The sequence below is a fragment of the Symphalangus syndactylus genome, chromosome 12, assembly GCF_028878055.3.
Source record: "Symphalangus syndactylus isolate Jambi chromosome 12, NHGRI_mSymSyn1-v2.1_pri, whole genome shotgun sequence".
Classification (NCBI taxonomy): Eukaryota; Metazoa; Chordata; class Mammalia; order Primates; family Hylobatidae; genus Symphalangus; species Symphalangus syndactylus.
The window spans coordinates 37,978,657-38,002,814 of record NC_072441.2 but is presented as its reverse complement, the minus strand read 5'-3'; the positions used below and the strand labels follow the sequence as shown (position 1 = coordinate 38,002,814).

General features: G+C 34.2%; 1 protein-coding gene across 2 annotated transcripts in view; it reads right to left on the bottom strand.

Annotated features, from left to right (window-relative positions):
• Positions 1-24,158, bottom strand: part of PRKACB (protein kinase cAMP-activated catalytic subunit beta) — a 158,571-nt gene that overhangs the window by 85,298 nt on the left and 49,115 nt on the right. The window contains exon 1 of one of the 2 annotated variants that reach the window (XM_063624204.1): positions 7,374-7,697. The exons of the other annotated variant lie outside the window; for it this stretch is intronic. Within the exon in view, the coding sequence (XP_063480274.1) occupies positions 7,374-7,560 (187 nt within the window). The 5' untranslated portion in view covers positions 7,561-7,697. Of the gene's footprint in view, positions 1-7,373; positions 7,698-24,158 lie in introns of those variants that run through there. 2 annotated transcript variants of the gene reach the window in all.

Sequence of the window (24,158 nt, the reverse complement as noted above, 5' to 3'; positions counted from 1 at the left end):
GATTTATGGGAGCAGGTCAGAATATCAACATTAACAGGAGTTTGGAAGAAGTTGTTTCCAACTCTCATAGATGCGTTTGAGTGATTTAAAATTTCAGTGGAGAAAGTCACCGCAGATGTGGTAAAAAATTACAAGATAATTAGAATTAAAAGTGGAGCCTGGAGATGTGATTGTATTGCTGCAATCTCCTGATAAAACTATAATGAGTGAGGAGTTGCTTCTTGCAGATGAGCAAAGAAAGTAGTTTCTTGAGATGGAATCTATTTCTGGTGAAGATGCTGTGAAGATTATTGAAATGACACCTGAGAATTTAGAATATTACATCAACTTAGTTGGTAAAGCAGTAACAAGGTTTGAGAGAACTGACTCCAATTTTAAAAGAAGTTCTACTGTGGGTAAAATGCTACCCAAAACATCACATGCTACAGAGAAATCTTTTATGAAAAGAAGAGTCAGTCAAGTGTGTCACTTTGTTGTCTTATTTTAAGAAATTGCCACTGCCATCCCAACCTTCAGCGACCATCACCTTGATCAATCAGCAGCCAAACATCAATGCAAGACCCTCTGCCAGCAAAAAAATTGGGAAATGCTGAAAGCTGAGATGATCATTAGTATTTGTTTAGCAATAAAATAATTTCAAATTAAGATATGTACTTTTAAAAAGATATAATGTTATTGCACACTGAATAGACTATAGAGTAAACATAACTTAAATGCACTGGGAAACCAAAAAATGTGTGTGACTTGCTTTACTGTGACTTTAGTTGTATTGTGGTGGTCTGGAACTGGACCTGCAGTATCTCTGAGGTATGACTATACATGAAAAGTGCTAAGAGATTCAATCTTAAATTTTTTGCCGTGAAAAAGCAACTATGTGAGGTGGATATTATTTGTTTTAGTCATTTCACAATGTATACTTATATTGAACCATCATGTTGTACATTATAAATAAATGCAATTTTATTTGTCAAGTATACCTTAATAAAGCTGAGGGGGAGGGAGGAAGAAATAAACTTTCCAGTGTCAACTTATTAAGAATGGAGTTAAATTCTCCAGTCCATATTTTCCACATTCAGATTTTTGTTATGGACTGGTCTATTTTGGCATTACTATAAAGAAATACCTGGCAGAATAATTTATAAAGAGATTTATTTTGGCTCATGGTTCTGCAGACTGTAGAAGAAGCACACTGCCAACATCTGCTTCTGATGAGGGCCTCAGGAAGCTTTCAATGATGGCAGAAGGCAAAGAGGGAGCAGGCGTGTCACAGGCAAAGAGAGGGAGCAAGAGAGAGGGGGAGGTGCTATGTTTGTTTTTAAAAAACAACCAGTTATTGCATGAACTAATAAAGCAAGAACCAGCTCATTACCCATTGGGAGGACACCAAGCCATTCATGAGGGATCCTCCCCCATGACCCAAACACCTCCCATTAGGCCCCACCTCCAACACTGGGGATCACATTTCAACATGAGATTTGGAGGGGACAAACATATAATGTTCTTACCATGACCCTGGTAGTTGTAACAGAAGGAAGTATAATGGGCCATTGTATTTTTAGTTTTTAAAAATATCAATATACTGTTTTGAGAATAAATTTTACAATGTTAAATGTGTTTTCTTTATTTTATTTTAATTTATTTTGAGATAGAGTCTCACTCTGTCACCCAGGCTGGACTGCAGTGGTGCAATCTCACCTCACTGCAGCCTCTGCTTCCTGGGTTCTAGTGATTCTCCTGCCTCAGCCTCCCAAGTAGCTGGGATTACAGGTGTGCGCCACCACACCTGTAGATGGAGGCTGGCTAATTTTTGCATTTTTAGTAGCGACAGGGTTTCACCATGTTGGCCAGGCTGTTGTTGAACTTCTGACTGCAAGTGGTCTGCCCACCTCAGCCTCCCAAAGTGCTGGGATTACAGGCATGAGCCACCACACCCGGCCTTAAATTTGTTTTTAAAAATATCATTAAGGATAGTAGCTATATAATTATTTTCACACATTCTCAAGTGCTATAATCTATGAAAAAATAATTATTATAATAATTAACTCCAAAAGGACATGCATGTTTATCTGGGATTCGATTAATTTAATGCAAAAGCCTTAAAATGGTCATAACTTCTTCAAATTAATCCTATGAAATATAAAAATAATCCTAAATATGTACAAATACTTAGTTATAAAAATGTTTATCATGGCATTTTTTAATAGCAAAACATTAAAAACAGCCTAGATGGCCAATGATTGGTTAAATAAATTATAGTATATCCTTATGATTTAATACAAAATAGTATTGTAGAACAACTCCTTATAAAGAAAAATGTTAACTAAACATTACGTTTTGAAAGATCCAAATTTTGGAGCTGGGCTGGGTGCAGTGGCTCAGGCCTGTATTCCCAGCACTTTGAGAGGCCAAGGCAGGCAGATCACTTGAGTTCAGGAGTTCAAGATTGGCCTGGGCAACACGGTGAAACTCTACAAAAAATTAGCCGGGTATAGTGGCACATGCCTATAGTCCCAGCTACTCAGGAAACTGAAGTGGGAGGATCACTTGAGCCTGGGAGGCAGAGGCTGCAGTGAGTCGAAATCCTACCATTGCACTCCAGCCTGGGTGACACAGTAAGACTCTGTTTAAAAAAAAAAAAAAATTGGAGCTGGTAGAAATTTGTGTGTCTATACACAAAATAGAGTATATATACAAAAATGAACAGTCATTACCTTTTGGCAGAATTGTGTATACTTTTTTTTACGTTTTTCTTTGTTTTTTCCTATAGTTTCAAAATTTTCTCCAGTGAAGATATACATTTGGAAATCATATTAAAATGTTATTAGGGAAAAAGTGCTTCTCCCACCTTAATGTGCATATAAATCAGCTGGGAAATCTTGTTAAAATGCTGATTCTGACTAAGTAGGTCTAGGTGGGACCTGGGATTCTTCCTCCTAACAAGCTCCCAGGAGACGCTAATAATGCTGGACAGGGACCACACTTTGAGTAGCAAGCTGTCTTCTAACTCTGTCATATGGCTATTTTTGCAAAGCACAAGCAAGTAAAAGCTTCTCGTTATGTTAGTACAGTTGATATAGTACTTGCATTGCTAAATGGCTCATGGAATGATTTCCTGATTTCAACATCATTTAATATCCCAACTATTTTAGTTTTACTATAAAGTCTGCTTGTTACTTAAATTTTTATTAAAAATCATGATAAAAATACACAGGTAACACTGAAAATTGGTATTTACTAGAGCCAGGTCAGCATTTGACTGCTTTTGGTTAATGGCCATGGGCTTTTAAAATAAATTGCAAAGATCACAATAGAACAAATTAGTAAGAAGCTCATTTGTGTAATATGCAGTGATGTTTAATGTTAATTTAACAAATAACTCAAAATTTATTGAAAATTATGCTAGTAATACGGAAATAAACTGACAAGTTATTTGCCTTCAAGGAGTTCAAAATCAAACATGAGAGATAGATACACAAGGATTAATAGTAATACATTTTAAATACTATAAATAAACTATAATATATAGTATATAAACTATACTACATAAATACTATAAATAAACTACAATAAAAGTTAAGTATAAGGTGATATAAGAACATAAGGAAGAGCATAGACTCTAATAAGGATGAAGGATAGATGAATAGGATGCATTGATGGTTTTGTTACGGAGATGATACCTGAGAGGATGCCTAAAGTATGGGCAAATCTCACCACTGGTAGAAGTGAAGAAAGAGAATTCCAGACAGAAGCAGCATCTTGAACAAGCATTATTGTAAAAGGAATCCATTATCTGACTATTCAATGCCACGCTGACTGTCACGTCAAAAGCATTAGTTCTAATTAAATGCCCAGCAAAAACGGAAGATGTATAGTAGCTATACACATTTTCCTGTAGTAAAGTAAGTAAGTTAACTTATCCTGTATTATGATAGTTAAAATCTTTAGGCTCTTTTAACAAAAGTTGCATTATATTATTTTCCACTTTAAAAAACTGCATTGGCTCCCCACTAATATAGCGTAGTACAAAATTCTGGATGTCTAATAGAAAACTTTTAAAGTTTAAATCCAGAAACTAATTTTCTAGACAGTATCTTACTAAACCTTTTAAGTAAGTTCTAAATGTTCATATTTTCACATACTTGTGTACGTTATTTTCTTAAAATAACCTTCTTCTCTTGGTCTCAAAATTCTATTCATTCTTTAATATTTTTGAAGTCCCCCATTATCTCTTTAGTAACAACTTTTTTCTTACACTTAGCTCCCACAGTAAGCTTAGACATTTTAAAGCAACTATTTCATTATGCCTTGAATATTATATTATGTTTGCTCTTCCTACTCTTCTTTTTCGGGGTAAGAACTAGATCTTATTTTTCCTGGAAACTTGCTTACTTACTATGATATAGTAAATACTCAGAAAAGTTTTACCAAATGAGTAGAAATTGACTATTATCAAGAAGCTTACGGAATAGTTTCAAGTGGAAAAAGCAGATAAAAAGACAAAGGTGGAAAGTCTTTTAGCTGAGAAGTTAAAATGATACAGATTCAATGGGCTAACAAATAGGAGGTAAACTGTCTGAGAGATTGTATAAAATTTGCAAAGGTAAAACTGACTGAAGTGGTCTACTGTAATCACTTTATGATTTTGCTAGAGGACATCCATAATCAAAACTGCTCATTTGTTTAATGTCATATTTAAATCTAAGATTTACTAATATGGATTTGTATTTACAAGAGAAACAGCCTGTCAATTCATAGGAAAAGAGAAGAAAAAGTATTTGATGGTATTGACCTACTTGTTTCCTAAAATACTGTAGTTAGACCTTCATTAAGTCAGCATTGTATAACTCTACACATTTAAGATCAAAGAAAGATTAAAAAGCTAACTATAATAAATTTGCTAGAAAGAGAACTTAACGCATGTCAATGCTCTCATTCATTCTGAGTTGGAACAAAAAGCAGAATTCCTCCATGCTTTTCTTTGAACTTCATGTATTTATATGTGCATGCAATTAGCTGTTACATATTTATTTAATCAAACAGGAATTTCTGTTACTTAGTTTAATAGTAAAAGATGAAACACCTGGAGACCACTATGTGGCCTTTGTTCTGTGTTTCTTCCTATATATATGTCACTGGACACGAAAGAAACTTGGATTAAAGCATGCTGCATTTCATGTCTCCTAAATTGGTAACTGATCTTTATACAAAGGTTTATGAATTTTTTTTTGTAAATTGATGTAGTTTCTATGCTTAGTTTATTTCATTATAAAAACACTTTAGGAATAAACATATTCAGTGTTTATCATCAGGAGACATTACATTCCCTTGTCAAATGAGTCATGCAAGTAAACTGCTTTAAGTAGCTTTGAAGAATGTGGTTCATATGAAACTTTGTACAGTCAGAACTCCTTCTATAACTCATTCGCCAAATAAATAAAAATTGTGTTTTCACCACAAAAATAAACCTTGGAATTTTGAAATGATCGGATTCCTCTATTTCAGCTCTATCAGTGTTTTCTCCTCTACAATAACACATTTCATAATAGGAAATTATAGCTTCATGCTACCATACTCATCCTTAGATGTAAAATTATTATCTCTATTATGGTATTCAGGGATATAAGAAGGAGAGTCAAGTAGAGGAATACTTAATTAATGAACATTCAGTTACTCTTTAAGTATTTCTTACATCATGCATATTATTTGCAGTGCTACATGGTTTGCTCCTAATTTTATTTGTGTACAAGGATCCTATTTGTTTTGACTTCACAATAAAAAAAAAAAACAGCATTTTATCCAATAGAAATCATGGCTCATGATACTATTTTCCATTATTAGATTTTAAAATATGTTTTAGAAAGCATCACAGGTCCCATACATTTAAAAAGTGGTGAAAGTCTAGTTCAAACATAACTTTTAATTATTAAAAACCCCTAACATTCATTTATTTGAGACACTTTTACTAAACACCCACTATATGAGGAGCAGGTATTAATGAAACATAAATTAATTCAATTCTGTCTTCATTCCTCATTTAACTTTAAATTAAAAGATATTTGAAATGCATAAAAATAATTTCCAAAAGGATTTAGAAGACTGCAATTTAAAAGAATAGGGCAAGGACAATAATTAACAAGCTTTTGTGACATGGTAAAGTTTAATAACATACCACTATTTCAATATTCAACAGTTCATTAACTTGAAGATATATATTCATATTCCTCATCCATCAACTTGCTATACAGTAAAGACTATAAATAACCCAAAACCTTTGAAGTGGAAAAAATGCACAAATACATGTTCTTCCTCAATCTCCCAAAAATAGTTTGAAGAATGTAAAAAAATTTCTGATTCAATAAAAAATTAATTCAAATAAGCTTCTATAACACTGTCAAGGTGCTGTATAAACCTAGGAGTAAATTTTGTAAGCCATTCTTGATTTTGCTGTTGTGGTTGTCTGAGTTTTCTTCCTTAACTGCTACCAAATACATAAACAGAAAGAGTCAAACCCTAGTGCTATTTGATGATCAAACAAACACACCAAAGAGGGCAAAAGTTTCAAGGGTAATTCTATTGTTCCTCTAATTGGAGTCACAGAAATACCTTGAGGAGGGTCCAAGGTGAGATGTAGAATGGCGGCACTAGTATTGTTTATATATGCAATTTATCTTTTAGAGTGTATGGCACCAAAAATGGTTCCACAGCACCATTTTAGCAAAGCTGTAAGTCCAAACATTTTAACATGCCTGGAAAGAATGTGATTCATGCATAACCAACTTTTTCCTGCATTTGAGTCATATGTATAAATAACATAAAATTATAAAGTTTTTGATATCCATAATGTTATAAGTGTAAGAATTTAGATAGAATAATTATGTTTTATTTTAGAAATTCCTGTTTGTAAAACTGAAATAACTTTCACACGTGCATTTAAAAATAAAACCATGGCAAACACAATAGAAATGTAATTATAAATTCAAGAGTCTTGTTGCCCCTTTCAAAGTTTAAAGCTTATAAATACAAGACATTTTAAGAAGTAAACAGATGGTTGTTTCTGAAACTTAAGTATTTCATTTTTATGTAAGAACAACAAAAAAAGTACATTAGAAATGATGTAAGAATTTTATAGAAAACCTTGTCACTGATATTGAACTTAAATAGTCAAAAATAAAACCATACAATGATGAAAGCTGAATGATTCAGCTCAACTTATAATCAAGTTTTTATGGAATTCTTTCAACTTCATCTTGCAAAATGTCCTTGTGAAAATCAGAAAACAACAAACAAAAGAGGGTTCTTTATGTTTGATTGTAAAACTCCAATTATCATTTTAGTTGCTAGTTATAATGTATCTTTTAAAAAACAAAACTTACTTGATCTGTCCCATAAGGCAGTATGTTCAGAGAAATGAAGGCTGTCATTTTCCAGAGCTGTTTTCTGATCATGTGCAGTACCTTTAGAGTGTCTATGAAATAACCGGCTAGCAAAACCTTCCAATTTCTGAAGAGCTGTAGTTGTACCTGTATACTGGTTACAAGGTGGTTCTCTATAAGCTGCCATTCATGTGCATTTACACTTTACTTAATGTAACTGCAAATGTTTCCAGAAGGAGCTCACAACTTCTTACACAGAAGCTAAGAGCTATGCATGTGTCAAACTTCCTGTTTGCAGGGTATTCAAACCACTACTGCTGTTCTGTTTCCTGTTAATATAAAACAGCACATTACTGAGCTTTTCTTAGCAAAACACTTTTCAGCTAGAGATGAGGATTTTAAAAACTTGTGATATCTGCCTAAAAGGCTTTATGTTTGGGTGTTTTAATATTAATATATAGGCTAATAAGAGCATTAAACATAAAGCTTTATATATATAGTAGGCTAAACATTTTTTAAATAAAGGAAAACTAGTTAAACATGTATGACAAGTCTATGCAAACAACTGAAGGCCAAGCCGTCCTCCAAACATAACATGCTAAAGACAGGTTGTATTTTTTCTAGGAAATCAACTAATACACAGATTTTATGAATCCTTATAAGCAGCTAACTTTTCATAAAAAAAAACTAGTATGAAATGGGTATGAAAAAACTCTTGCAAAACAAATTTATAACACATATAAATAAAACAATGTGAAAAAGCACTTTAAAAAATTGAATGTTTCTAATTCATTGATTTAGGCCTAATACATACAGGAACTACATACACTTAGTACGTCAGTATTGCTTATCAAACTTATAATCTGCTGACATATGTCTATTACCAGGGGTACATTTTAAAACATTCTAAAATTTGAAAAGAACAAAATACAAGATTTAAATTAGATAAAATCCACCATAGCAAGAAATTTGAATTGAGAGAAAAAAGTTCCTTCTAGTTGGCTGAGACATGTTAATTTTAAAATCTTACCACTGAAGACTACTACTTACCTAAACCCCTGATTCAGTGATCTCACTTAGAAACACCTCTCTATTTTTTTTTAAATGTTGTTTCACTCTGTCCCCCAGATTAGAGTGCAGTGGTGCGACCTCCGCTCACTGTGACCTCCGCTCCTAGGTTCAAGCGATTCTCACCCCTCAGCCATCCGAGTAGCTGGGATTCCAGGCGCGCGCCACCATGCCAAGCTAATTTTTGTATTTTCAGCAGAGATGGGGTTTCTCCATGTTGGCCAGGTCAGGAGTTGTCTCAAACTCCTGGCCTCAAGCGATATGCCCGCCTTGGCCTCCCAAAGTGCTGGGATTACAAGTGTGAGCCACCGCGCCTGGCCAAAACATCTCTTTTGATTAAAAGTAAGTAAAACTTGCCTTGTCAATTTTCAGGAAAGAAAGTAACCTGTGGCATTTAACAAAAATTTTGAGCACTTGTTTTTTGACACTAAAGGATAAGAAATTTCTGTGATTCTCTTTGGAAGCAGAGGGGAGGGGAGGGAAGGGAAGGAAAGGAAAGAAAGAAAAAGATCTATCTAAAACAATCTATCTGAAAAAACCTTACTTCAGATTTACTGCCAACTGTTTGACAAACATAAAAATAGAAACAATACTGACAAGTAAAATAAATACGAACAATAATGTAATCAAATTAGGACTACATAAAAGGCCAATAACAAAACACTGATTAATGAATTTTGCCATTTAACAGTTCATTTGTGTATACTTTGTGTAATGGAATTCATATCAATCTAAACAAGTATGTAACAGTATCTATAAGATAAACTTAAATTTATAGCTTTATGTATAAATATTATGTGCGAATAACAGTTAACAAAACACTGACCAACGAATTTTGCCATGTAACAGCTCATTTCTGTATACTTTGTTTTGTGTAATAAAATTTCTATCAATCTAAACAAATATGCAACAGCATCTATATGACAGAATTCTTAAATTTGTAGCTTTATGTATAAATATTATGTGTGCATAACAATAATTTGTTTCTTAACATCTGGTAGTGCCTTACACAAAACAGACACTTATTAAGTATCTGTAGTCTTCAATAAATATCTACAGAGCATGGACTGATTCTGTAAGGGAAGAAGTGGATAAAATTACTGAATTCCCTTGATTTGCTCTACTGAAGGAAATTCTAATCATCTTCAAGGCTCAGTTCAAATGTCACCTCTTCAGTGAAGTCTGCAACATACTTCCTAGGAAAACAAACTTTGCTGCTTTGTTTTCACTGATTTCATAATATTATGTTAAAAGGTACTGTTTATGAATTTATATGACCCTAAATTGTGAGTTACTTGAATTCATAAATGAAATGCATGTATTACATACCCAATAAACATGTTAAAAGAAAAAAGTATTCACTCATTTTTAACAATTTAAAGGTCTAAGTAGAATCATCAAATACTTGAAAATGTTTGAATTTTATTTACGATGGGACCATATTTATAGATAATCCAAGAAGCACCAAGTTGCATATATATAGAGACAACAGTAATAGAACTGTTATCATTGAACTTCTCCTTTTTTCTCTATTTGTTAGTAAATTTTATTCATTCTTTGAATTACATTTTTACTCAGTGCCAATGTGGAATTCTTAAAATAACTTGTTTTCCCTGCTTCCGATTACTCCCTTTAATCATTCACGTCTCTGACATATTAACCTCCCCAAAATATTGCACTCATGGTATTCCATTGCCAAATACACAAACTAATCCTAACATTTCAGCTGGACCATATTCATTTTTAACACATCTAGCCAGATTTTTTATTTATATTCAATGTTGCTCAAGTACAGAAGTTGCAGATTCCTAACTAGAACACGTAGATTACTTTATTTAAAACAATGCATAAGCTTTAAAACAAAATTACTGAAGCAAAAAGAGTAAACTTCACTAGATGAGTATCTTGAAAACACTGTATTTTAAATCTGCACTGTTTTAAAAATAAAATTGTTTCAATCTGTTATCAAGTCCTTCCAGAAAATAGAATATTTAATCTTTAAAGCAATGTTTCTATATATGGTAATGTGACCAGGAAGCTATTGCTATAAAAGTGCTTCGGATATTTGATTTTTGATTAAAAAAATAAAAATAAAAAGAAGAACTCTACTGGCATCTACTGCTAGAAAGAAACAACTGCAGTTTTAACTAAAACTATGAATTCCTTCATAACTGCAATTAACTTTAAGAAGTATATTGCTTGTTATTCTTCCTAGTGGTGTTTCCACAACTTTAATTTGCACTAAACGTCTCGCCATGCACCCAGAATTTACCAGAATAGCTTATCTTGTAAATAAGATTTTAAAACTAGAGAGTAATCAACTTCACGAGGTTGATTTTATTCCTCATTCATTCTGCATTAATTTTTAAAATTATATAAATTTTCAGAGTTGAACCAGTTTTAATTGCCATAAAATACCACAAAATATTGATTTTATTTAATAATAGTGATGACACATTTACCAAGCACTTTACAACATATAAAGTGATTTGCTCTGTAAAACCATTGTGAAATTACTGTAATACACATGAGATCCTTACAAATAAAGTAAGCAGCACAGGTATTATTATCCTTATTTTAAGATGCAAAAGATAAACTTATAAACATTAAGTGACTTGCCCAAAGTCACCTAGGTCTTCAAACTACTAGATCAGGGTTCCTTGTACTGCAAGACACTGATTACCACATGAAGTAAACATTTTATTTTTAAATGCAGTTATTTTCCAAATAAGGGTGAAGAAGTGGGGGTGAAAAAATAGTGGTGGGTAAGATTCGTTCTTGGGTATATTGTCCCAGGTCTGAAAATCTGCTATGAGAAGGCTTTAATTAAGATGGTCACCTATAGCCATTCAATTTCATTTTCCATGTTTCTTACAATCATCTTGGGGCCAAGCAGAACTATGTACTTTAGAGTTTAAAGGTTAAATAAAAGAAAAACATGAAAACATATTTAACGTGTAAATGATGTATTTGCTCCACGTAGAGGACAAATGACATGACTATAACTCCTGCTATTCAAATAAAGGTTTTAGGGTAATAGTGTTGCTTTTTCCAGAATGTTATATATAAGTGGATTTATAGGCTATGTAACCTTTTCAGATTGGCTTCTTTCATTTAGTATAGTAGGCAATTGTGATTTATCTATGTTGTGTATCTTAATAGTTCACTCATTTATATGGCTAAATTTTATTGTATGGAATTACCACAATTTATATATCCATTTACTGTTGAATTGCATTTGCACCTTTGTCAAAAATCAATTGACCATATTTGTGTGAGTCTATTTCTGGACTCTCTATTCTCTTTCACTGACCTATATATGTGTCAGTTCTTTCACCAATACTATACTGTCTTGATTACCATAGCTTTCTAGTGAGTCTGAAATCTGATAGTGTAAATCTTCTATTTTTTTTTCCTTTTTTTCTTGAGACGGAGTCTCACTCTGTCGCCCAGGCTGGAATGCAGTGGTGTGATCTCGACCCACTGCAACCTCCGCCTCCTGGGTTCAAGCTATTCTCCTGCCTCAGCCTCCCGAGTAGCTGGGACTACAGATGCATGCCACCACACCCAACTAATATTTTTTTTATTTTTAGTAGAGACAAGGTTTCACCGTGTTAGCCAGGATGGTCTCAATCTCCTGACCTCGTGATCCGCCTGCCTCAGCCTCCCAAAGTGTTGGGATTACAGGCGTGAGCCACAGTGACCGGCCTTTTTTCCTTTTTTTCGAAGTTGTTTTGGCTACTACAGTTTCTTCACCTTTCCATATAAATTTTAAGATCAGTTTATCTATGTCTACAAATATAATCTTTCTGGGATTTTATTTGGATTATGTTTATTGGAAGAAATGACATTAATTATATTGAGTCTTTCAATCCATAATCATAGCATGTCTCTTCATTTACTTGGGTCTTCTGATTTCTTTCATCAGTGTTTTATAGTTTCCAACACACAGATCTTGCACATAATTTTGTTAGATTTATACCTAAGTATTTTAAAAATTGAAGCTATTGTAAACAGTTCTTTAAAAATGTTTTATTAGATGGGTGCACAAGTAATTGCGGTTTTCACCATTACTTTGAATGGCAAAAACCTCTATTACTTTTGTGCCAAACTAATATATTGTGCATTGCTACTATATATTATTTTTATATATTATTGTTGCTAAACTCAGTTTTAGGAGACTTTCTTTTTATAGATTTCTTGGAATTTTCTATGTAGGCAGTCATGTCATCTTTCAACAGAAACTATTGATTTCTAATCTGTATGCCTTTTATTTATTTGTCTTGCCTTATTGCATTGGTCAAGAATTACAGTGCAATGTTGAACAAGAGTGGTGACAGTGAACATTCTTGCCTTATTCCAAGTCTTAGGAAGAAAGCATTCAGTTTTTCATCATTAACTACTATAATGTTAGCTGTAGACACTGTTTTGTATATGCCCCTTATTGAGATAACGAAGTTTCCTTTTTTATTCCTGGGTTAGTGGAGAGTTATCTTAGGAGGATGCTGAATTTTACCTAATGTGTTTTCAGCATTTGTTGATAAAATCATGTGGTTTTTACCTTTTTAGTCTACTAATATGGTGGGTTGCACAGATTAATTTTCAAATATTGAACCAGCCTTGAATTATCAGAATGAACATCTTTTGGTCTTGGTGTAATATTCCTTGTATATATTGCTGGATTCAACTTACTAATATTTTACTGAGGATTTTTCTGTTTGTGTTCATAAAGATACATTGTTTGGTAGTTTTATTTTCATGTGCCATCTTTGCATGATTTTGGTAGCAGGTTAAGATTGGCTTCACAAAATAAGTTGAGAAGTATTCTGTCTTATATTTTTCCAGAAGAAACTGTGAGAATTGGTATCATTTCTTCTTTAAATGTTTTGTAGAATTTCCCAGAACTATCTGGGACAGTGTTTTGTTTTTCGTTTTTGTTTTTTATTTTTTTTTGAAGATTACAAATACTAATACAATGTCTTCAATAGATAATTATTGAGTTATCAATTTCATCTCGAATGAATATTGTTAGTTTGTGTCTTTCAAGAAATGGTCTATTTCAACTAAGTTGTCAACTTTGTGTAATAAAGTTGTTTCTAATATACACTTATTACTCTTTTAATGCCTGTAGCATGTATACAACATTACATTATTTATTTTGTTGGCCAAATTATTCCACTTTGACCATGAGAAGCTCCATCAACTTTCTCCTATGTCCCTTTGATATACCTCCATCATTGTGTATGTGTGCATGTGTGTATACGTGTGTATGTGTTTGAGCACATCCTTACTTTCTAGCACTGCAAGATGCCCCATGCTCACTTTGTGTATTTCCTGCCCCAGCCCTTTTAGAATCAGCCTTTCTCCAAGGAGCCTTAGTTCCTTTTACTGGAGAACGGTCTTAAAAATCAAGATCTAGCAAGTGGGTACATTCATCTACTGGGGTGTTGTTGCTTCTAGGCCCTCTTCTCTGAGAGCAAGGAAATATACATGTATACTAACATTTGCCTATTCCCTTATCTATAAGTATTTCCATATGTAACTGTGTCTATAAGCAAAGCATGAGTTCATTCTGGTTTCCAACTCTAATGCATTACTACATGATTTCTTCTAGCTGCCTCCCCTTGCTTATCTGTAAATCCTACTCCAACAGAGAGAAACCTGGCTCCCACCATCCACCATCAACTTATTTACTTGTTCAATTTCAGTATATACATACAGAAATATCAGAATTGTTAACCTGGTAGGTAGGTTAACAACTTTATTCCCATGGAAAATAACTTTATCAACTAGACTGCAGTACTCTTTTGCCTCCAGTCTTACAGACTCCACTTATTTTCAAGGTAACTTAAGTCAACACATTCCATCTCCATTTGCTTCAGTAGGTTGTTTCATATATTTGTACTACAGTTAGATTATTTTCTCATCTCCTGCATTCCATCCTGAGATCCATCAACCTTCTAAATGAGTTTTTTTTAAGTTTGCATACATTAAGACTTGCTCTTTGTGCTGTAAGTGCTGTGGATTTGGACAAATGCATAATACCATGTATCCAATAATTTTACAACCCTAATTAATCCCCTTGTGTTTCCCTGAACCTTGGCACCTAGTGATATTTTTTGCCATTGCTGAGTTTTGCCTTTTCCAGAATGTCATATAATTGCAATCATAAAGTATACAGACTTTTCAGTGTTTTTATCACTTAGTAATATGTATTTACAATTTATCCATGTCTTTTTATGGCTTTATAGCTCTTTTATATAATTCAATAATATTTGATCATATGGATGTATTAGTCTGTTTTCATGCTGCTATAAGGAACTGTTTGAGGCTGGGTAATTTATAAAGGAAAGGGGTTTGATTGACTCACAGGTCAGCATGGTTGGGAAGGCCTGAGGAAACTTACAATCACCGCAGAAGGTGAAGAGGAACCAAGGCACCTTCTTCACAAGGTGGCAGGAAGGAGAAGTGCCAAGTAAAGCGGGGAAGAGCCCCTTATAAAAAGATCAGATTTTGTGGGAACTTGCTATCATGAGTACAGCATGGCGGAAAACACCTCCATGATTCAATTACCTCCACCTGGTTTCTTCCTTGACACATAGCGATTATGGGGATTACAATTCATGATGAGATTTGGGTGGTGACACAAAGCCTAGCCATATCAATGGATATATCACAGTTTATCCATTCACCTACTGAAGGACATTTGGGTTGCTTCCAGTTTTTGGCAATTATGAAGGAAGCTATAATGTGCAGTTTTCATGTGCAGGTTTTTGTGTGGATATTGTTTTTAAATCGGTTAAATACCTACAAGAGTGATTGTTGGATTGTGTGGTAAAACTATATTTAATTTTTCAAGAAATTGCCAAACTGTCTTCCAAAGTGGTTGTGCCATTTTCATTACCACCAGCAATGAAAAAGAGTTTATGTTGCTCTGCATCTTTGTCACCAATTGGCAGTCAGAGTGAGTGTGTGTGTGTGTGTGTGTGTGTGTGGTTTTAGCCATTCTAGTAAGTGTACAGTGGTATCTCATTGTTTTTAATTTTCAATTTGACAAATAATATTGAATATCTTTTCATATACTTATTTGACATCTATATCTTTAATAAGATGGCTATTCAAATTTTTGCCTACTTTTTAATAGGGTTGTTTGTTATCTTAGAACAGATTTTTATTTTGTATATTTCACCAGTGAATTCATCTGGTCCTGATTCTTTTTCTCAAAATTATTAATTATAATTTTTAAATAATTGATTCAATTTTTAAAAGCTATAGAAGCATTCAGATTCATTTACACTTGTGTAAGTTTTGATAGTTTGTAGGAATTGGTCTATTTCATTTATCAAATTTTGGGGCATAAAGTTTTTCATAGTATTCCTTTATTATCTTTTTAATGCCCATGGATGCTTCAGTGAAGATCCATCTTTCATTTCTGACATTAGTAATTTCTATCTTCTTTTATTCTTCCTTATCCTGGCTAGAATTTTAACAATTTTATTTTTTTCAAATAACTTTTGGTTTTGTTGAATTTATTGTTTTCCATTTCAATGATTTCTGCTCTAATTTTTATTATTTCTTTTCTTTTGCTTGCGTTGGGCTTAAATTGCTCTTTTTTCTCTAGTTTTCTAAGGTAGAAATTTTTGTTACTGATTTTAGACCTTTCTTCTTTTCTAGAATCTGCATTTAAGGCTATAAATTTCCCCTAAGCACTGCTTTTACTAAATTGCAAGAAAAAAAAAAACTGATAAACTGTACTCTGATTATCATTTAGCTTAAAATATTTTAAAATTTCTCTGGAGGCTTCTTTGACCCATGTGTTATTTAGAAATATGTTCTTTAACTAATTTCCAGCTTTCTTCCTGTTACTGATTTCTAGTTTAATTCCACTGTAGTCTAAGAACATACTTTGCATGATTACTATCTTAAAAGATTTGTTAAATATGGTTTATGGCCAAGAATGTGGTCTATCTCGGTAAATGCTCCTATAAGCTGAAGAAAAAAATGTATATTTTGCTGTTGTTAAATGGAGCATTTAATGAATGCTAATTACATCAAATTGATAGTACTGTTCAGGTCAATTATATACTTACACTGATTTTCTGCCTGCTTAATCTATATCAATTATTGAAAGAGGAGTGTTGGAAGTCTTCAACTATAATAGTGGAGTTGGCTGTTTTTCATTTCACTTCTGTCAGCTTTTGCTTCACATATTTTGATACTTTGTTGCTAAGTTCATATATTTAGGATTGATAAGACTTTTTGGAGAAAACAGGAATGTATGTTCTCACTTTGGGCCGTGCTTCCAGGTTAATTTCACAGATATATAATTATAGGTCAGTTGGTATTTTTTTCTTTCAACTTTTAAAATATTTTACTCTACTCTTTTCTTGCTTGCATGGTAATGAGAAGTCTGCCATAATTCTTATTCTGTTCTTCTATAGGTAAGTTTTTATTTTCCCCTCCAAGCTCTTGCTTCTTCCAAGATTTTCTCTTAGTTTTTGGTTTTCTGCAGTTTTTGAATATAATGTGCATGGTTTAGTTACTTTATCATTCATTCTGCTTGATATTTTCTGAGGTTCCTGGATCTATATTTTAAAGTCTGTCATTGATTTTGTAACATTCTTGGCCATTATTACCTCACATATTTCTTCTTTTTCCTCCTTCTTCTTCTGGTATTCCAACGATAGATAAATCATATACCTTTTTAAAATGTCCCACCATTCTTGGATGCTCTGTTTTTGTTTTCTCATTAGTTTTTCTCTTTATATTTCACTTTAGGGAGTTCCTATTGACCTATCTTTGCCTCATTGATTCTTTCCCCAGCAGTGCCCATTCTATTGATAAGCCTATCAATGGCATTCTTCATTTCTGTTATAGTGTTTTTTATGCCTAGCATTTCCTTTTGATCTTTTCTTAGTGTCTCTCTGCTTTATGTATCTCCTGTGCTCTTACATGATGTCTATTTTTTCCATTAGGGCCCTTAACATATTAATCATGGTTTTTTTATATTCCTTAGCTGATAATTCGCATATCTGTAACATATGAGTCTGGTTCTGATTCTTGTTTTATCTCTACAGACTGTTTTTTCTTGCCTTTAGGTGTGCCTTCTAATTTTTTTTGTTGAAGGTTCACCATGTTGCATTGAGTAATAAGAACAAAGGTAAACATATGATGTGGATTTGTTAATCTGGCCAGGAGGTAAGCTGTGTTTAATGTTTGCTATAGATGTCAGAAACTTCAAGTTCCTCTAGTATCCTTATGTTTGTCTCATCCACTGACTTTGAGCTTGTCTCAGTACTATTCCTCAGAAAAGAGTCCATCCTTGCAGCTCTTCCAGCTGAAATGCATTGTTATTATACCAGAACTCTGTTGGTATGGTAGTAAGGTATGGGGAATGAAAAACAGTCTATAATTTTAGGATTAAACCTTTATTTTTTACTTTGCCTATTTTCTCTGAGCTGTGACCTTCATGGGCATTTCTCCAGTGGTATACATTTTCCCCCACTGGAACAGACACAGGAAGGCTAGAGGGAGCTGAAGCGGGAGAAATGCCCTCCCCAAACCAGGATAGGGGTCTAATAATGTATTTTCCCTTACAGAGTAGACCTTTGTTGGAGAATACTCTGGGTATATTTCATAATGATTACCCTCCCTCCCTCTGCAAGAACTACGAGGGGACCTTTTCCAGGATCTTCATGAAAATATGAAGTACCTGATAAAATACATAGAAGCAAAATCCATGAAAGTGTGGGGGCCTCCCTAAGACTGCTGCTCCCAGAGGTGTCACACTCCCACGTTAGTCCACACTCAGCCTCCAGCAATTTGTCGAAACTATCATTTAAATGTTCCCACCAATTTTTGGCTCCAGTGGCTTTGGCTCTAGGTAAGCAGATCTCTGCCATGAGTTTCTGGATTTGCTTTTCTCTCCAGATTTCAGGCTAGTGGTTGCCCTGCAATCTCAGTTCTCTGATGGGGGGAAAAAACAACAAAACACTGATTCTCAATTTTTTAGCTTTATCTTGTAAGAATGCTACTGATAAATTCTAGGTTCTTTACACGTCAGTGCTGAAAATGGAGTATCTTCTCTCTGTTTTTCATTCCCATTTCTCATTCTCTGCCTTCTTTTGAATTACTTGAACATCTGCATATTTGCATAGTTGCTTTTTTCCCTTTTTTGATGTTATTCTAGAGATTTCAATATATGTACTTCATTTTTCAAAGTCTACTTAGAATTAATTTTTTTTTTTTTTTTTGAGACGGAGTTTTGCTCTTATTGCCCAGGCTGGAGTGCAGTGGCGCCATCTCGGCTCATTGCAACCTCTGCCTCCCGGGTTCAACCGATTCTCCTGAGTAGCTGGGATTTCAGGCAAGCGCCACCAGGCCCAGCTAATTTTTTATTTTTAGTAGAGAGGGGGGTCTCTCCATGTTGGTCAGGCTGGTCTCAAACTCCTGATCTCAGGTGATCTGCCTGCCTCGGCCTCCCAAAGTGCTGGGTTTACAGGCGTGAGCCACTGCACCCAGCTATAATTAAAATTTTATCACTTCATGGGTAACTTATAAACCTTACAGACATTTGGTTCTCTTTAAAGTCTTCTCCTTCATATTATTAGTTGTTTCCAATCTACACACATTGGAAACCCCAACAGACAATATTGTAACTTTTTATTTCTACCATTATACATATCTTAATGTACTTAAGAGGAGAAAAAACAATCTATTATATTTATCCAGATATTTATTATTTTTGTTGCTTTTCTTTCCTTCATGAAGTTCCAAGTTTCTTTCTGGTATCACTTCTTTTCTGTTTAAATAACTTTCCTTAGCATTTCTTTTAAAGCAGCACTGCTGTTTATGAATTATCTCTTTGGTTTCCAGTAATTTGGTTATATCTTTGGATGTTGTTTTCTTGGCATTCACTAAGCTTCTTCAATCTGTAAATTTATGTCAGTTGTCAAATTTGAGAAGTTTTCAGCCATTACATATTCAATTTTTTAGAAATTTCTGCAGCAATCTCTTTCCTCTCCTACTGTGATTTCAAAGACCTGTAGGGTTAGACATTTTTATATTGTTTTACAGATTCTTAAGGCTCTTTTCCCTTTATTAAACAAATATTTTCCTGTTGTTTATAATAGACAATTTCTTCCGATCTTCTGTTCTAATTCACTGACTCTTTTCTGGGTCATCTCCATTCTTTCTCAAAATTTGAGGTACTTGTTTGGTCATTGCAGCTATTGCCACTGACACAGGAGTGCAGTTTTAGGAGTATATCTTGTCTCAAAGCAGGACCAGAAAACAAACAAACAAATGAATTTCATTCATTTTTTTCCTTGTCACCAGGGATTTCCTTACAGGATCTCTCATTAGAGAAAGACAGTTTCTCTTTTTTTTTTTTTTTTGAGACAGAGTCTTGCTCTGTTGCCCAGGTTGGAGTGCAATGGCGTGATCTTGGCTCACCGCAAGCTCTGCCTCCTGGGTTCATGCCATTCTCCTGCATCAGCCTCCCCCAGCAGTTGGGACTACAGGTGCCTGCCACCACACCTGGCTAATTGTTTGTATTTTTAGTAGAGACAGGGTTTCACCGTGTTAGCCAGGATGGTCTCCATCTCCTGACCTTGTGATCCGCCCGCCTTGGCCTCCCAAAGTGCTGGGATTACAGGAGTGAGCCACAGCATTTTCTGTCTGAATCCACTGTACAGTTCTGGAATTCGGACTGCCTTGAGTCTAAGCTGGAGGATGTAGGAAGAAATTGTTAAAAGCAGGAAATTCACTACTGTATTTGTCTCTTTTCAAGTTTTGATTTCCCTTTCCAATCTTCCTACTATGTTTACTTTTCAAAGTCTTTCCACAGCTACTTTATGTATTCTGTTCAGAATTTTTTTTTAGGCATAATCAGTGGGAGGAATAGAGTGATGTGCATTTACTTACTCCATCTTAATTGGAACTAGAAGCTAATCTCATCACTTCTGATTTTAATAATTTAATAATAGATTTAGAAATACAAAATGTAAAAGATAAAGTTTTACTTTCAACATGCTTCACCTTAATCTCAGTATGAAATTGACGTACATTTTTCTGAGTAAATCCACAGTAAAGTTGTAGTACTTTTGTCACACTACTTTATGAGACAAAAAGTTACATGCATACATTTCTTTAAAAAAATGTAATTTTTATACAAAATTTCATAATTACTACTATCAAGTATGGTGTCATTATTAACATGAAATTGATTCACACTTGGCAAACTGATATATTTTCAAATATATAAACAAATTTCCACAATTACACTCCATGTTTTTTATCCTTGGACTCACCAGAATACCTATAATTATAATACTAATATATATCTCAAAGTAAACTAAAAAAGTTTATAACTGTGCTGAATATTAAGCAATAAGTTAATACAATATGCAAAAACACTGATCTTACCATTCAACATAAAAAGAGAAATGGAAATTTATTTAATCTCACAATTCTAATGTAAGAATATTCAATTGCTCAAAACATATGCTGTACATTGAAAGGTAAGTATTCTCTAATTTTTCTTCCAGGAATTCAAATTGCTTTTATTCATATGTTTGAGTCGAGAGTACACTGTCCAATATTATAGTCACTAGTGACACATGGTTTTGTAAATTAAAATTAAATAAAATTAAAAATTTAGTTCCTCAGTCACATGAGCCATGATTTCAAGTGCTCAACAACCACATGTAGCTAAATGGCTACATTTGTAGACAGTGCCAACACCAAACATTTCTATAATCACAGAAAATTACATGGGCAAAACTGGGCAATAGGAACACACATAATACTGACAGATATGCCACTTTTTAAACTAATCAGTTACCTCTATAATCTTTGGTTTCCTCTTCTGCTGAACGAAATCATTAATAACTTCCCTGACTATATCACTAGTTTTGTATACGGCTCAACTAAGAGAATATACATGAAATTTCTTTGTAAACTGTATTACAGTCATACATCTGATTAATAAGTATATGACTATTATTTATTTAAATTAAAGAAAATCAAAGTACACTTCAATAACATATTTTTTCAAACCATTTTCTAAAAGTCTAAACACTGGAAGCATGCAAACAATCAAACTGTTCAAACAAGATTTTTAAAAACTATTCTGTTATAACATTTGAGGATGAAAGTGGTGGGTATGCCATAACAATCAATTTCTGCAATTTGGACAGAATGCTATAGACCCAAATGAACAATTCCAGTGAAATCAAGACAATATTGTTCTTCAACATGAAAGCTGTCAGTTCTATGTGTCCTATACTGTCTAAAAATCTTGTATGCTAAAACATCTTTTTTTTTTAATTGTGCTTTTTTGCAGCTAAGGTACATACGTTACAGAAATAATTCTAACCAACATGGTGGAACCCAGTCTCTACTAAAAATACAAAAATTAGCTAGGCGTGGTGGTGGGCGCCTGTAATCCCAGCTACTCAGGAAGCTGAGGCAGGAGAATTGCATGGACCTGGGAGGTAAAGGTTGCAGTGAGCCGAGATCGCACCATTGCACTCCAGCCTGGGTGACAAGAGTGAAACTCTGTCTCCAAAATAAATAAATAAATAAATAAATATATATATAAATAAATAATTCTAACAAAGAATAGACTGGAATCTGAGGAATCCTGAGCAAAGCCTCTTTATTTTTTACACAATGTAAAATTTGGCAAATTGGCTTCCTTTAAACAAAAAATTCCCACTAACTACATATTTATCCTTAAAATAATTTTATGATTTAAATATAGGAAATATTATATTTTCTTCAAAACATAAAATATATTCACTAGAAGTAAAATAAAGTAGTAATCAAGTTAGGAAAACAGTAAATATAGTCAATTGAATGTGTTAGCAAAATAACTTTTCAAAAGTCAGAGTCCAACAGAAAATAAGAACTACATTTATTGTCTATAGCTATCAAACATAAGAAAAAGAAAAAAAACCCACAAAATTCATATTTATCTCACAGACACAGTAAAAATAGCTCAGTAATGTGCCAGGAATAATTAGACTTTTATGGCAGATGATTAATTGTTTTGAACTCATGCTGTTTACCTAATTAAACTATTAGTAATACCAGCAGGTAAATACTTCTTTTCTGGAAAGATAGACTTTTAATACTGATACAGTTGAATATCCCTCCTGCAGAGCTGAATACACAAGCATTTTTGTTTTCAATTTTTGTTCTTTCCAACAAAGAAATGCTTTAGCTCAATGTTGTATAGGTAATTTTAAGGAGCAGGGGAAAATTAGGAAGCTTGTCAATGATAAGCTTAAATTACATACAGCTATTTTAAGATTTTATTTGATTGATTACTATTTTGTAATTGTTCAACTTAGCAGATAATTCTACTCTTTGGTCTTCCTATTTATCTCATGTACAAATGTACATTTTCTATAATGTGTTTCACGTAACATACACAGCTATCAAGACCTGAAGTATAAAGAAAAGAGGAACTTATAGAAAGATAGAAGAAGAGTATGCCAAGCAGATGAAGCTGAGAATTAAAGACCCAGATAGAGGAATAAGGCAAAAAGAGTATGACTACTAGGAAGGGAATGGATTCAGGAATCTTCTGTGTAGGTGGAAGGTAACAAGGGAAACATGAAAAATAGTTAAGGACTACTGCAAAAGTCCAGGCAAGAGATGATGGATACCTGAACTGAGGTTGTGGTGGGAAAGAAAAACAGACAGATTTCATATATATTTTTGAAAAACAGGGCGATTTGATGATTCATTGAACCTAGAAAATTAATAAAAGTAATAAAAGATATTTCCTATATTTTTTTGGCTTGAGCATGTGGATAAGTAGTGATGCCAGTTATTATTAAGTTGGGGAAGGGTGAGGAAGTGATATAGACAGGAGGCAGGGAAATACTGGGTAGAATAGGGCAGACCCCAACAAGGGCCACACTCTCAAGCCTGGACCTGCAGTCCAAAGTGAGAACATGCATTCCTGTTTTCCTGCCCAAATTTGCCTTTTCCAAAACCACGTTGGCCGGCCCCACCTCCCCGATCCTGTACCCATAAAAACCCCAAGCCCCACCAGCAGAGTGGCAGAGTGGCAGAGGAGAGAAGAGAAGCAGCAGAAGGACATCAAAGAGAAGCAGCTTGACTTCAGAGGAACAGCTTGACAGCGGGACTTCACAGAAGAGTTCGGCAGGGGACGGCTGAACTCCAGGAGAAGACCACCTTCCCACTCCATCTGCTTTCCAGCTCCCCATCCTGCTGAGAGCCACTTCGACTGCTCAATAAAATCCTCCACATTCACCACCCTTCAATTCATTCATGTGACCTTATTCTTCCTGGATGCCAGACAAGTACTCGGGTACCAAGAGGGTGGGTGCAAAAGGCTGTCACTCTGACCCTCCACTGATCTGTTAAACACTTAAGTTGTCTGTGGATGGCAAAGCTAAATGAGCACACTATGACACATGCCCTCTAGGATTCCGGAGGTCACAGGTTCCCCTCCTCTCCCCACCCATCCCAAGGAAGCTGCCACTGGACTGCACAGGATTCTACTACTGCAGACGCCCAGAAGCACTTGTCCCAGTCCCCGTACCTACTCACCTGTATGCTCCCTGTCCCGTGAGGGGTTGAGAGCTGCGAGCTGAGTAAACAAGTTAATTCCTTTGTGAGTCCCGCGAAGGGGTCAAGGGAACTATCCCATTTCTGAAGGAAGGGGTTGGAGGGGTGTTG